Consider the following 16,661-nt stretch of genomic DNA (forward strand, 5'->3'; position numbering starts at 1 on the left):
ATCACAATGTCTACATTTAGTTCTGTATGTATTTCCTTAAATCATTTTCATAGATAGAAATAAAGTAAGTTTATTTCAAGGAAGGGACACAACCTTGGGCACCAAGTGGGGAAATCACTACAGATTCTCCTTACACGCATCTATTTGGACTGTAAGAGTGGATGTGCGATTTCTAGGGGGGATTTTAATTATGGTGGGGATTCCACGCCGGTAGACCATTGACACATTCATTTCTCCGTCTAATCGACGGGTCTCTAGTTCCTCCCTCACTCTCTTAATCTCCTCCCTCTGCATAACCGTCCTATCATTCGACATCCAAAGATCTTCCAACTCCCTTGAACGTGTTGAGTCTCTTTTGACACTTACAAATTTTTTTAGAATTACTTGTGCCTTCTCTTCCGTCTCACATGCAATCTTAACAGGGTGAGGCTTACGAGAAACCTGCGCATTAGAACCAATTCTAAATGTGCGTATATTTTTAAGATCATCTGTTTGAATGCATTTTTTTAATTTAGTCGTAACCACAGATTTCAAAGAACAACTATTATTTGACGAAGTGTCATATTCTGGAAGATTAAATAAAACAAGATTGTTCTTTCTTTCATTTCGATCAACAAGTTCATTTATACAGACATTAGTTACTGAATTAGAATCAATATTTGTAGAACCATTTGCCACAGATTTATCAAGTCTCTCTTCGACAAAATTAAGACGCTCCGTCAAATCAACAACTCTGCTTTCCATATTACTCAGCCTACACAGTGTGTCATCAAGTTTTCTGTTGATATCTGACATGTTTTCAGTCATATTGGCAAAATTATCAGAAACTGTTGTTGATAAAACCTTAATAGCTCTCAAAATACTATCCAAGTTAACAGAGGTTTGTGAAGATTGAGATTGAGAATTATTTGAAGGAGACAATGACCTAGGTTTACAACATTTGGTGAACGACCCATCAGGCAAAGTAGACAGCTGTAATGCACAGCTGGGATGATAAGGAAGATTACACTTCCTACACAAAGTAGGAATAGCACGTGTAATATCTTTACCACATTTTGCACAATTTTCAACACTAGAGGCCATTTTTGCACACAATTTAAGTTAAATAAACAAAAAACTTCACACAAGTATATCAGTCCAATGTTAGGTTAGAAAAAATTCAAATCAGAGAGCCAAGTTAAGGCAAATGGTGCAGATAATAAAAAACTTTCACTAAAAACCAGCATAAAATAATGTTTATAACTATAAGGTTGTAAAAGAACAGACCAAACTTAAACCGTTTTATTTAAACAAAATCAACCGAGACACATGTGAACACGTGTTTATTAGCTGCCACCTTGCGGCAAATTTTGCTAGTTATTATTATTAATCTATTATATGAAATATATAAATTTTCAATTGCCTATAATAAAAAAAAATATTTTGCAAAAAAAAATTATAACCAAAAAATAATAAAAATAGTTGTTATTAAATGAAATTTTTTATTTTTTATTATTATATAATAATAAATAATAATTATTATTATTAATAAATTTAAATTAATAAATAAATAATTTATAAATTATTTAAATTTAATATTTAATATATATTATTCAATATTCCTAATTAATTAATTAGTGTAACATATATAAATATATATAAAATATAATAATTTAAATTTTATTTTAAATAAAAATTATTTAAAAAAATTTTATATTTAAAAATAAAAATTATTAAAAAAATTAATATTTATTCAAAATTAATAATTTATATGTATATATATAATATAAATATATATATAATATAAATTTTTTTAATTATAATAACAAAAATAAATAAATATTTTGTGAAAATAAAAAAAAATTTAATTTGTAATATATAATATGAATGATAAATATGAAATAAATAAATAAATAATATAAAATTTTTTTTATTATTTTTAAAATTAATTAAATTATCGTGATTTAATTAAATAAATTTTTGAAATTTGATAAAATTATTATATATTTTAAATTAAACTTACCATCAACTTATGCAGCTTACTCTAACAGCAATCGAATCAATTTTTCTTACAATCCTCACAATTTTTTTGCACAATTCTAACAATTTTATAATTTTTAATAATTAAAATACGACCGCACAAATGACAATGTCAAAACATTGAAAAATTTTAACCAACACAAAATAATGTCAAACAACACATTTAAAAAAAACAAAAGACCTATAACAAATACTAACTTCAGGTGTGGACAGAATGAACGAAAGATATTCACGATTATTATATGTAAAATCATATAAATGTATTTTATAATTAAAAAGTCATTTTTATCGTTGTATTGATTACACTTAAAGATTAAAGTAACAATAATTATTAAACAGACTTGAAGGAAAGTCGAAAAGTGCACGTACTTCTAAATAATTGGTTATATATTCACAGAAAATTAAAAGGTATTAAAATAAGCTGCAACGCTTATTATTTTAATCCAATTTTGCTCTTATCATCGTTAATTGCATAATGTATCTTTTATATGTGAAAACCATGTTTTTTCAAAAATTTATTGTTTTAGATTTAAGTTTTTAATTACAAAAATTGGATGGTCGTGAGAAACAAAAATTTAAAAATGCTTAAAAATTGTTATTACAAATATTTAACATGTCAGAAAAGCCATATTTTTCTGAAGGAATTCAAGTTATGAGGGCTGACCTATTTTTCAAATTCTGTGTATATTGCCTCAAACATAATGGAAGTAAAAAATTTAAATAAATAAATAAAATGTATATGGGCATATCTCTAGAACTTTTAAACTTTGAGATATTAGAAAAATTAATTTTTTTTTCAGGGCACATTCGTGAAACAAATTTTATTGTCTTCAGTATTGATCAAATACTATAAAAAAATTTGCGTAACTCATTTTTACACATTGTTACGCATCACAGTGGGCCTTATTGCAAAAAACCTGCCCAAAATCTCTAGATGTGTTTAAAACTGACTGAAATTTGATACTCGCGGATTTTTTTGGTCGCTGATTACAAATGCGACGTTAGTTTTTCAAAATTCAAAATGGCGGATCCAATATGGCGGACGACTTTTAAAAAAATTGATCGTATTTGTCTGAAATTTGTTACTCGGGGGTTTTTTGGGTCGCTACCACCTTTAAAATGATTTAATGCTACAGTTTCGAAAATTTTATGGCCCATTGCCATAAATGTAGTTTATAATGTAGTTTATAACAATTTTTGAATTTTTTAAAATTTAATTTTTTAAAAATTTTTTAAAAAATTTTGTTTGCAATTTTGGATCTACCATTTTGAATTTTGAAAAATTAAGTTCAGATTCGTAATCAGCGACCCCATAAACCCCCGAGTAACAAATTTTAGGCCAATGGGATCAATTTTGTAAAAAGTCATCCGCCATATTGCATCCGCCATTTTGAATTTTGTAAAACTAAGTTCAGATTCGTAGTCAGCGACGCAAAAAACCCCCGAGTAACGAATTTCAGGCCAATTGCATCAATTTTTTAAAAGTCATCCGCCATATTGGATTCGACATTTTGAATTTTGGAAAATTTAAAATTCAGATTAGTAGTCGCAGCGACCCCAAAAACCTTCGAGTGAGAAATATCAGCCAGATTTAAACACATCTATTAGTTAATACTTACATTTCTTCACAAACTATGCGTCGGACAGTTTAGGTTTATATTCATTATTAATTATACAGTTTTAGTGAAGTGTGCAAAGGTTAACTATTTTTCTGTATACTTTTATAATGCATGAGAAGAGATTACAATGAGTTGGGAGCATTTAGAAGCAAAATTCAACATGTGCTTTTCAAATATGTGGTATTTTGATTTGAGTTACGTTTTAAAATTTAATGTTTGAAGTCATTGCATTCTTTGTGTAAAGGAGGCACACATTCCTGTATGGGTTCAAATTACTTCTTATTAGGTAGATAATATAATCCCGTTGTGCCGTTACTCAAAAACCTTCGTTAAAAAAGTTATATCAGTTTAACTGCTAACTTGTAGAAATTTTGAAAAAGTTGTCTCGCAAGTTTGAAGCTACATAGTTTTTATTCAATTTGAGGCACATCATAGTTTCATGGATTTTTTAGTTCTTTACACTCCCACCTACTTCTATTGCAAGCCACAAGACACACAATGTTTCGTTAAAAAAGTTACAGTCTATAAACTAAAAAAAACAGTCAATATCACACACTAGAAACTGTCGATTTCACCACTTTAACTTACGTTCGTCATTTCCTACATAATTAAAAAAATTATATAACGCATGATACATTTAAAAAGCCCTATAATTGGTCAAATTATGGTATTGAAGTTTTATTAAAAAAATTCTTAAGGTATCATAATGAGAGATAACATAAAGTTTAAAAGTTTTAGAGATATGCCCATATATAACATTTTCTAATAATAAAGTACAAATATGTTTCACTTTTCCTTTCTTACTCTTCATCCATATGAATTATTGTTAATTTGACAAATAAGCATACCAAATTTTGTCTAAATCCATTAAAACCTGTTAAAGTTATTTTCTAAACAAAAAAGGGATCCACACACATACATCCGGACAATTGATCAGGATCTCATATAACATGTTTCTATAAAGAAAAAAATTTGTTTCCGCCACTTTGAAAAGTTTTATAAACGAAAGGACTACAAAGCTTCATCCACGAGGAAGCAAAAATTATGTAAAAGAAACCATTTCTTGACATTATTAATTTGAATAGACTGTTGTAATTTTGGAAAATGACGTCACTTATACGTGACGTCACAATTAGAACTGCTTTAAGGGCAGGTCAATATTCGGCAGAGACATCACAATCAGAACTAAATTATTGAAAAACCTGTAACCATGATTGCGTAAAATTTATTGAATAAAATGCTATTTTCTTTTTGGGGATTTGATTATTTATAAAAAAAAACACAAGACCAAACTTTTTTAGATTATAATTATTAAAAAATTTAGTATTGAAGAATTAAATATGAGTACTTTTTCTGTAACTGCTCACTCAATGCATCCTACCTGTAACCATATTTTCTTGAAAAAAAAATAAAGAATGGTGTTTTCATTTGGAAATCGAAATATAATTACAAAATAAAGCTTATGTGTCATTAGACACATAAAACACAACAAAAACTTTATTTTTATACTATCACATTATAAATGTTTTGTAGCAGAAAATGACTAAATATGACAGTTTTGCTATGTGTTTTACGTGAGTGGATGTTTTGCGATAATGTATAGAGATGGCGTTGTATATGTTTTTATAATGACGGAACATAAATAATAAAAATTCATTATTCTAATTTTCCAAATATTCTTGTTGTAAAAACTAAAAAAATAATATTATATCTTTTTGTGAAATTTATTACATCAGACAAAAATTCATATAGTAAGTCTATTTTAATTAAAATTATTTCAGTAAATTTAGTGTCGGTAAAATACACATACACATCTTAGATACTGACAATGTATATCAGAAACTGTAACCATTTTTTCAAAGAAATTACATAAAAGAATGCTTTTTCCATTTGGAAAAGTAAATATTTATAAATAATAAAGCTTATGGTCTCATTAAGGACAGAGAAATAAATAAAAAATTATTTTAGCAAAATACATCAATAGTAGTCCACTTTGCTGAACGTGACAGCTGAGGAGCATTGCCATGACAACGCAAACGATATACATGTACATGGGTGATTCTCCGCGTAGCGCACGATTTGGTGTCTGAAACTTTAAAAATATTTTTTTATCGAAATGATAAATATCAATACATATTTTTGAAGATAAAGTGTCAAGAAATAAATATCCATGGTGGTCCGGAAAAATTTTTTAATTTTTTTAAACAAATTAAAAAAAAATTCTTTGCTTGTTGAATTCTATAAAATAGTTGAAATTTGATTTAAAATGTTTATGCGAATTTTTGGGGTAATTCACAAAAATATATAATGCGCGAACGGCAATTAAAAATTTTTATTTCGGTAATTTACGGAAATTTTCGAGGTAATTTATGGAAATTTATGCGGTAATTTATAGAAATTTTGTCTAAAATTCATAAAAATATGTAAAGCATAAGTAGTATAGGGTGCGTATGGTCCGCCGTCATGGGGGTGGCCTAGTGGCGCCAGACAGTCCGTGGAGCGGGGGTGTAGAGGGGAGCGGGGCCCGTGTCTAGTGGGACTTGCTGGTTGCAGAGGGGGGTGGAGGTGGAAGGAGGGAGGGGTGATGACGTATATACTGGTGAAAGTAAAATGTGTAGTGTAGGTGGGGGTAAGGTGTTATGAGTATTGTAGAGAGAGAGAGAGAGAGAGAAACTATATCAAGTTTTTTTTAAGTCCATAATTTAATTTTAGTAACACCAGACATATATTATATATATATATATATATATATAAAATGGAAAATATCGAATATATTCATAATAAAAAACAAAAAAATTAATACTTTTCTTTTATATTATTAAATAATTAAAAATTTGTTATAACATATTATTATTTAATGATAAAAACAATTAAAAATTGAATAATTTTTTTAAAATTAATTTAATGTATGGGAAAGGTTGTAGAATAATCGTAATCTTCATATACACTATTTATGTTTATTTATTTATTCACATTCTTTTTACATTAAAAATTAAGACATATATATATATATTTTCAATTTTTTGAATATGGCTGTGAGCGATGGTTTCTCCGAGGCGTGCGAAGAACTTTACTTTCTCTGTTTTTTTGTTCCTTTTGGAATCTTTGGATGTTAAAATCCTCCAAAAAGTCTTCGTCATAAACCTCGTATTCCATATTTTGAACAGTTGTTTCTGTCTTTTTCTCACTCAATCCATTTTGTTCATTTACCCAGCGATAAAGGTACCATTCTGTAAAAAGAAAAAGAATTTTAAGGTTAATTTCGTTAAAGACAATTACACAGCCCTACAAAAAAAAAGTGTCGTGCGCGGCAGACCAGACTAGTCATTTCCTATGTATTTTGACGCGCTGAACACGAATCCGAAGTCCGTTTTTCTCCATCACGTCAGGATTTTTTTCTAACCTCCAAAAACCTGTCGGATTTTGAGAGGTAGGCTATTTTTTTTTAAATTGATGGATTTACTTCAAAATTGGTATCTAGGGGTTTTTTGGGTCGCTGATGACGAATTTGAAGTTAGATTTTCAAAATTCAAAATGGCGGCTTCAATATGGCGGACGAATTTTGTAAAAATTGATGAATTTACTTCAAACTTGGTATCTAGGGGTTTTTTGGGTCGCTGATTACGAATTTAAAGTTAGATTTTCAAAACTTAAAATGGCGGCTCCAATATGGCGGACGATATCGACCCTTCAAAGGTGATAATTCCGCTCTTACACACGAAACTAGGAGCAATTAAACAGTTTGTCAAAGCCTTAGATAAAAAAGGAAACTGTTTCAAATACCTGGAACAAAAGTTTCCAGAAATCTCTGATGCGAAACTAAAAGAAGGGGTTTTCGACGGACCACGTATTCGCAAATTGTTAAAAGATGAGCAATTTATCACCAAGATGAATAAAAAGGAGAAAGCCGCATGGCTTAGTTTCAAAGCAGTTGTCGAAAATTTTCTGGGTAATCACAAGAGTGAAAATTGGGAGCAAATAGTTAGTGATATGATTAAAAACTTTGGTAAGTTAGGATGCTTAATGAGCATAAAGTTGCATTACTTAGACACGCATCGGGATCAATTCCCTGAAAATTTGGGAGATTACAGTGAATTTTGAAAATCTAACTTTAGATTCGTAATCAGCGACCTAAAAAACCCCTAGATACCAAGTTTGAAGTAAATCCATCAATTTTTACAAAATTCCTCCGCCATATTGGAGCCGCCATTTTGAATTTTGAAAATCTAACTTCAAATTCGTCATCAGCGACCCAAAAAACCCCTAGATACCAATTTTGAAGTAAATCCATCAATTTTAAAAAAAATAGCCTACCTCTCAAAATCCGACAGGTTTTTGGAGGTTAGAAAAAAATCCTGACGTGATGGAGAAAAACGGACTTCGGATTCGTGTTCAGCGCGTCAAAATACATAGGAAATGACTAGTCTGGTCTGCCGCGCACGATACTTTTTTTTTGTGGGGCTGTGTTATGGTTAACTATACATATAAATTTTATACACACTTAAATTGAGATAGTGGCATATATGAGTAATATTAAATCACAGTTTGGTAATATGCAGTACATAAATAAATAATAAAATTAATAATAAATAAATAATATACATATAAATAACACTGGGTTACAAAAAAATGGTCAAGTCGTGTTTATTTAAAATTTTTTGTGTTTATTGGAAGTTTAGGTGTCACTGAACAAGAATATACCCAAAAAAAATTTTTCCATTCTGTCAGTTCCGTAGAAAACGAGATTAAAGTGTCAAAAAATCGCCTTTTTAGCATTTTTTGAAGTGTTGTAAAATGAAAACGCAACAAGATAAAAATCTTCACGAGGGCTTGAATGAAAGCTTAAACCTTCAACTTTGAGTCCCAAAACTGAAAAGTGAATGATAATTGCGCAGAAAATTTATATAACATGAAATGAATATCTCAAATAGTCAAAATAGTTGGGATAGAGAGCACTTGTTAAAAATCGATTTTCATAACCGAATTTATTTGGAACTTGTTACTTGGAAGTTTTTAACGTTTCTATTGACGTTTCGAAAGTTGGATTTAAAAATTTCAAAATGGCGTTCAAAAATTTCAAAAATGGAGTGAATTTTTTCGCAGTTTTTTCCTCGGGGTTTTTTGAAATATTTGAACGCAATTTTTAATCCGCCATTTTAAAATTTTTAAATCCAACTTTCGAAACGTCAATAGAAACGTTACAAACTTCCAAGTAACAAGTTCCAAATAAATTCGGTTATGAAAATCGATTTTTAACAAGTGCTCTCTATCCCAGCTATTTTGACTATTTGAGATATTCATTTCATGTTATATAAATTTTCTGCGCAATTATCATTCACTTTTCAGTTTTGGGACTCAAAGTTGAAGGTTTAAGCTTTCATTCAAGCCCTCGTGAAGATTTTTATCTTGTTGCGTTTTCATTTTACAACACTTCAAAAAGTGCTAAAAAGGCGATTTTTTGACACTTTAATCTCGTTTTCTACGGAACTGACAGAATGGAAAAATTTTTTTTGGGTATATTCTTGTTCAGTGACACCTAAACTTCCAATAAACACAAAAAATTTTAAATAAACACGACTTGACCATTTTTTTGTAACCCAGTGTAATAAATAAATAATATATGGGCATATCTCTAGAACTTTTAAACTTTGAGATATTAGAAAAATTAATTTTTTTTTCAGGGCACATTCGTGAAACAAATTTTATTGTCTTCAGTATTGATCAAATACTATAAAAAAATTTGCGTAACTCATTTTTACACATTGTTACGCATCACAGTGGGCCTTATTGCAAAAAACCTGCCCAAAATCTCTAGATGTGTTTAAAACTGACTGAAATTTGATACTCGCGGATTTTTTTGGTCGCTGATTACAAATGCGACGTTAGTTTTTCAAAATTCAAAATGGCGGATCCAATATGGCGGACGACTTTTAAAAAAATTGATCGAATTTGTCTGAAATTTGTTACTCGGGGGTTTTTTGGGTCGCTACCACCTTTAAAATGATTTAATGCTACAGTTTCGAAAATTTTATGGCCTATTGCTTATTAAGTCATAAGTAAATGTAGTTTATAACAATTTTTGAATTTTTAAAAATTTAATTTTTTAAAAATTTTTTAAAAAATTTTGTTTGCAATTTTGGATCCACCATTTTCAATTTTTAAAAATTAAGTTCAGATTCGTAATCAGCGACCCCATAAACCCCCGAGTAACAAATTTTAGGCCAATGGGATCACTTTTTTAAAAAGTCGTCCGCCATATTGGATTCGCCATTTTGAATTTTGGAAAATTTAAAATTCAGATTAGTAGTCGCAGCAACCCCAAAAACCTTCGAGTGAGAAATATCAGCCAGATTTAAACACATCTATTGGTTAATACTTACTTTTCTTCACAAACTATGCGTCGGACAGTTTAGGTTTATATTCATTATTAATTATACAGTTTTAATGAAGTGTGCAAAGGTTAACTATTTTTCTGTATACTTTTATAATGCATGAGAAGAGATTACAATGAGTTGGGAGCATTTAGAAGCAAAATTCAACATGTGCTTTTCAAATATGTGGTATTTTGATTTGAGTTACGTTTTAAAATTTAATGTTTGAAGTCATTGCATTCTTTGTGTAAAGGAGGCACACATTCCTGTATGGGTTTAAATTACTTCTTATTAGGTAGATAATATAATCCCGTTGTGCCGTTACTCAAAAACCTTCGTTAAAAAAGTTATATCAGTTTAACTGCTAACTTGTAGAAATTTTGAAAAAGTTGTCTCGCAAGTTTGAAGCTACATAGTTTTTATTCAATTTGAGGCACATCATTGTTTCATGGATTTTTTAGTTCTTTACACTCCCACCGGCTCCTATTGCAAGCCACAAGACACACAATGTTTCGTTAAAAAAGTTACAGTCTATAAACTAAAAAAACCAGTCAATATCACACACTAGAAACTGTCGATTTCACCACTTTAACTTACGTTCGTCATTTCCTACATAATTAAAAAAATTATATAACGCATGATACATATAAAAAGCCCTATAATTGGTCAAATTATGGTATTGAAAAATTATTTAAAAAATTCTTAAGGTATCATAATGAGCGATAACATAAAGTTTAAAAGTTCTAGAGATATGCCCATATCATTGTGAAGCAACTGTGGGGTGATTTATTTTAATTGAAAATAATTTCTTTAAATGTATGATCAAAATAATTCTTGTAAATGTGACTAATTTCTTAAAATTTATCCTTTTTCAAATTATTGTTGTCATGCGAGATACAATTGAGCAAACTTAACCATATTTTTAGGGATATTATGGACATGGATTAAATTAAATTTATAAGTTTTAAAATAAACAATTGTGAGTAAAAGTTTTGTTTTTTATTGTATATCCTTTAATTTTACAACTTTTTACATGATTATTATTTACAAGCGGTTATATTTCAACTATTTAAATCCGAAGATTGTATAAATTATTATTTATTATAATTTATTATTATTCATTTGTTCCCTAATTAGCCTCAATTCCATAAATAAAATTTTTAAACATTATTAAATAATTAAATAACTTATGTATTATTAAATTTTCACGTATGTGTATTGCACCTATTTTTAAAAATAAAAATATAAATAATTTCTAAACCTTTAATTTCTGAAATAATACATAAATTCTAAATTTCTAATTAAGAAATTTAATTTTTATTTTTCAGAAGTACTTGCCATCAATAAAGTAATGTTACTTCTATAATTTAAATTGTGGACTAATTCTTCTTTATTGCAATTTTCATTAATAAATATATAATGATTAAATAATAATAAAAAAAATTCTTTAAAACAATATTGTACTAAGTTGATGATGATTATTTTAAAATATTATAATATTATAAAATTGAGTTTTTATTATTTAAAAATTCTTATGTGTAATATATTTAAAATAAAAATAAATTTATATTATTATATAATTAAATTAACTCATAATTATTAATATTATTAATATAATATTATAATATGAATAATAATAATAATAATAATAATAATAATAATTATTATTATTATGAACAACTTTAATAATAATGTGATAAAATTTTTTTTCGATAGAAAATAAAAACTTTAATAATATTTTGAATATTTTAACTTTAACTGCAATGCTAATAATTTTTTTTTATTTAATATTTATAAAAAATTTTAGAGACATAAATTGTATTCTATAATTTTGGTTTAATACGTTTGAATTACTTTGTTCTTTCATCCTCAGATGGCGCACTATGAAATAGTTCACAGTTAGTAGCAACATAATAGTGGTAAACAATTTTATCTAGCATAACCTGACATTTGATACTAACCAGTTTCATTTTGAGTAACGTGAAGTTTGCCGTTTACTCATTTTGATAATTTACTCAAAATGATAAGCAGCAAAAATGAGTACAGTTTTTTTCTGTGTAGGGATGCTATAATAATAATTTGATATAAAAAAATTAATTAAAAATACATTTAATTTGTATTTTTAAAATTCAACTCCCGTCAACTTAAAGTATTAAGAAAATGTCGAATCGAGTAAACTTGACAGAAGTGAATTATAATTATAAGAAAATAATTATTATAATGCCACCGATGTGAAATTTTATGGTGTTATTGAACACATAAGGTCAATTTAGAAATTATTAAAAAAATTAATTAAATTATTAAAAACTTAATTATGCGGAATATTTTTTTTCTGGAATATTAATTTCCAAAAAATTTAAATGGTCTGAAATCAATTTCTCAGAAAAAATTCGTCGTGTACTTCAAAATTGACCAAACAAAATTGATAATTTCTGATTTGTTTAATTTGAAGTTACCGACAAATTATTTCTGGTAAATTGATTTTCGACTATTTTTATTTTTTAAAAATTAATATTCAAGCAAATGAATATTCAATTCTACAAAATTCATATTCAAATTGAATTTCTGTCAAATTATATTTCGTCTAAATAAAAATTGTGTCAAATTCATTTTCGATCATTGGCATTTTCAAGAGCATTAATATTCGAACAAATAAATATTCTCTACCATTAGTATTCTACAGAATATAATAAGATTCTATCAAATTATAGACTAGCTCGCCATTATAACTTTTTCTTCGCAAATTGTTTCATTATCTGTCGCTGTCAAAGCTTCTTTCTTCTTTTTCAAATTTTCAGCTAACTTTTTATTTTTAACCCTCAGAGAACAAACCAATTTTTTTAAACAAGAAGCACAACTGGGGTCTGTGAGACTCCAAACAGTATTCAAAGTTCTATCTTTTCTAAAGTATTCATCCCTTTAACTTGAATAATATTTTCCAATACTCTAAAATAATTTTTGAAAAAGTCCCCATACTTTAAGAGTTTCATTAAAAATATTTAAGTGTCAAAAAAATATCCCAAAAAATGGTTTTTGACCAAATATCCGAAAAATGTGTTTAGTTGGGGTCTCACAAACCTCACATGTGCTCCGAAGGTTAATGTCTATTTTTTGCGCTTCAAACGCTTTATCTTCTTCTCTTATTTTTCATTTTTCACGAATTTCTTCCTCTTTTTCGATTTTCTTCTTTGCGTGAATGTTGTCTTTGCAAACCTCTTTGTTTTTTGCTTGAAATTATTGAAATCTTTGGTATGAGAATCATGTTTAATATTTCCAAGGATAGGTCACTTTCTTCATTTTCATTAATTAAATTTATGTCATTTTCGTTATTATACTCAGAGGCTCTGTTTGGAGTTCTGCGATGATATTTTGAGAGGCATTATCAGCGTTCACAATGCCATCAACAACGTCCAAATCAGTTTCTAAAACGAGTGAATTGTCACCTGGTCAACGATTTTGAATTCCAGGCGTGACTGACTTTTGTATGACTGACTCCTCCAAAAAACCTCCATCTTGAAATATATTTGGGTTTAAAGGCAAAATGCCTGTAGCTTGGAATCCATTTACCGCTTTTCCATGTTATAAATTTTTGTATACGCTGAATTGAAACTCCCTGAAAAATCGAACAATAAATTAATACACCTATCGTAATGCAATAATAAGTTGTTTTTAAGTTTTAAAAAGATTATTTTATAAGTACCTGCTATGCCAAAAGGCGCCATCTCAGTGAATTTGTTCGATTTTAGATAGTGGTCACATTCCCCGCAATATGCTCGTTTTAACTCGATTGAAAATCCCTTTATCAGATCTTGTACAAAAATGTACTTGTACTTGTGCATATTCTTATACAGGTTTATGTACAAGTACTTACAAATAAAAATTTTCTTGTCCAATTACATTTGAAAAAAATTTGAGATTTTAATAATTTATAATCATAAAACTTTTCACTTATGCATTTCAAAAATTATTCCGCAGCTGTAATGTCCTAAGAAAACTATTGCGCTGCCTTCAAATTTTTTAATTTTTTTCTAAACGAAGACATAAATGAACATGTACAAAAAGATGTTTCAAATCTGGTTCAAGAAAATTTACATCGTGAACATGTACATTTTCTTTTATGCAAATATTAAATATACTTTCTTGTTCAAGATCTGATACATGAACTTGTTCCAATTTCTGGTGCCGAAATTGTACATTTTTTTCAGCAGAACTGGTACAAGTTCAACTGATAAACATGTAAATTTTCTCATACAAGATCTTGTAAAGGGATTTTTAATAGGGAATGGATCAAAAAATGTTACGTCCAATAGTTGTAACTTGTGAAACGTGTTGAGAGGCGATGTACCAAGTGTATGACTGTAGTTTTAAAGCCTTCCCAAGAAGAACTTTATTTTGAGTCCTTTAAATTTTAATGATCGTAGGAAATTATATTTTTTTCTTTTATCATTTGGGTCCTAAAAGATGCAAGAAAAAAATATAACTTCCAGCCATCATTAAAATTTAAAGGCCTTAAAATAAAGATGGTGCCCCTCCTTAAAGCATTATGTTTATAGGAAAATCGAATGATTATCGTGGTTTATTCCCATGGATGTTCTCACGCGGAAAGTGAATAAATTCATCATATTATTAAGTAAGGTTTTCCATAGTATAAATCCGTGATTTTTCTCTCCGTGAGCAAGAATATTTTCTGGTTGCTATAAAAGTACAATATGTCGATTATTTAGTGTAAATTTAATATAAATATAATGTAGTGTAAATAAATAAATTTAATAGATATTTAATTATGAATTATTACTATAATAATATAGGGGAGAGGACCCTATGATGGAAATGGTTTTGATTTTGTGCTCTAAAACCCAAATATTTTAGGATATTTAAAAATGGTGATACCGTATGAAAGTACAACAAATAAGGTACCGTTTGTGAATAAAAAATTTTAAATTGCAAACAAACATTTTTTAAAGAATTTTTTAAAATTGTTTGAAAAAAAAAATTTTTTTTTTGAAAGTTTTAACAATGTTTAATTGTTAAGAATTAAATAATATTTTTAAAAAATTAATTTTAACGTCTATATAAGAGATGACAAGTAACGATAAGAACTGTTAGTGTAACTATGTCGACAGATATCAATTATCTATTGATAACTACACAATATTGAGGTAGGAAAATAAAAAATCTTAAATATAAGGGTCAGAGCATTATTATGAAGCTGTAAAATTGAAAATAAATTAAATAAAAAAATTGTGGTGTTATGTCCATCTTAGGACCAATAATACCATTTTTTGAAAGCCAATAAAAATTATTTATAAACACCATATCTACCGAATTATTTTAGAATATTATTGTACTATAAATAAATGAGGTTATTACAATATGAAGCTATTTGAAATAAAAAAGTTACATAATTTTACTGACTGAAATAGAAACTGTTACTAAAATTTTTGCAACGAAAAATTCACGTGGTATGTATTACAGGAAGAAAAAAATTTATTATTAAATGTTCATTTTATATAAAAATTACTTGGATGGTAATGATGGCAATTTCGTTTATAATTTTGCAGACAAATCGATGTAGCTTTTCAAAACTGTATGGGCGATAAACCATTAAAAGTATTGCTTTATTTCATAAAATAGTCTGTCAACAATATTTCTTGCTCTTTCGTAAAATAACTTGTTTCAGTGTTGTTGATTGTACTTTTCTGTATATTAAATAATTTTGTTGACATACAAATTTGACGGCCTTTATCAACTTCTGTGATTGCAGTAACTACATCATCGATTGTACATTTCCTGTTTTGTGTTTCTCTATTAAATTGGCCCATCTACAATAGAAAATTTTCAAATTTATATAATTGTTAAGAAAATGTTACGGTTTGAAATATATCTTTTTAATTCATACAAAATTTTTTTAGGACGGTTAGTCTTACTTTACATCAAAAATGTTATAGGAAGATTAAAATCTGTTTATCACGCTACAATTTTTTAATAATATTTTTCTTTCGAGTGTCATTCAATATCAAAAATTCTTTAATTAGTTGTATAAACAGATTACTTACGTTTCATAACTTAAATTTTGCACAATGCAAATGACATCCGCCGCAAAACCGTTGGAAAAAGTGTAATTCATATACTTTGGCATATTACTTCTGTAACTTGGATGAAATACGTATTCGGTATTGAACAATGCTCTCCTGGTAGGTCTTCATGATGATTTTGAATGCAATGTACTACTCATTTAAACTTGGTTCACATATCAAATACAATGAATCCTTACTCAAATGAAAAGGTACTTTGCACCATGTACTTTACATCTTTTTCATTTTAAAATATTAATCTGTTTTGATAATGCAACAAAATATATTATGTAATGAAATATATATACAAAAAAGGTGGATCGTAATTTTATTGATAATTGTGATTCACTTTGTGGATCTTACTCATACACATGCAAGTATGAATTTCTTAAACTTTATAAAAGTTAAAAATGTAAAAGAACTTTTAGCAATGTTCATTTTCTGCAATTATCATGGTAGTAAGTATTGAAAATCCATGTAAATACGTTTCAATACTATCATTCATTATTTTCATTTGCAAATATGAGAATGATTGTTATACATGTGCAAGTATAAATGTGGCGATTAACTTAAAATAA

General features: G+C 27.8%; 1 protein-coding gene across 1 annotated transcript in view; it reads right to left on the minus strand.

Annotated features, from left to right (window-relative positions):
* Positions 1–6,653: 6,653 nt before the first annotated feature.
* Positions 6,654–16,661, minus strand: part of LOC127290359 (uncharacterized) — a 37,715-nt gene continuing 27,707 nt past the window's right edge. The window contains exon 3 of the mRNA XM_051318866.1: positions 6,654–6,868. Coding sequence (XP_051174823.1) covers positions 6,654–6,868 — 215 coding nt within the window. The remainder of the gene's footprint in view (positions 6,869–16,661) is intronic.

The sequence above is a fragment of the Leptopilina boulardi genome, unplaced genomic scaffold, assembly GCF_019393585.1.
Source record: "Leptopilina boulardi isolate dan_hultmark-lab unplaced genomic scaffold, ZJU_Lbou_2.1 LbouV2_60, whole genome shotgun sequence".
Classification (NCBI taxonomy): Eukaryota; Metazoa; Arthropoda; class Insecta; order Hymenoptera; family Figitidae; genus Leptopilina; species Leptopilina boulardi.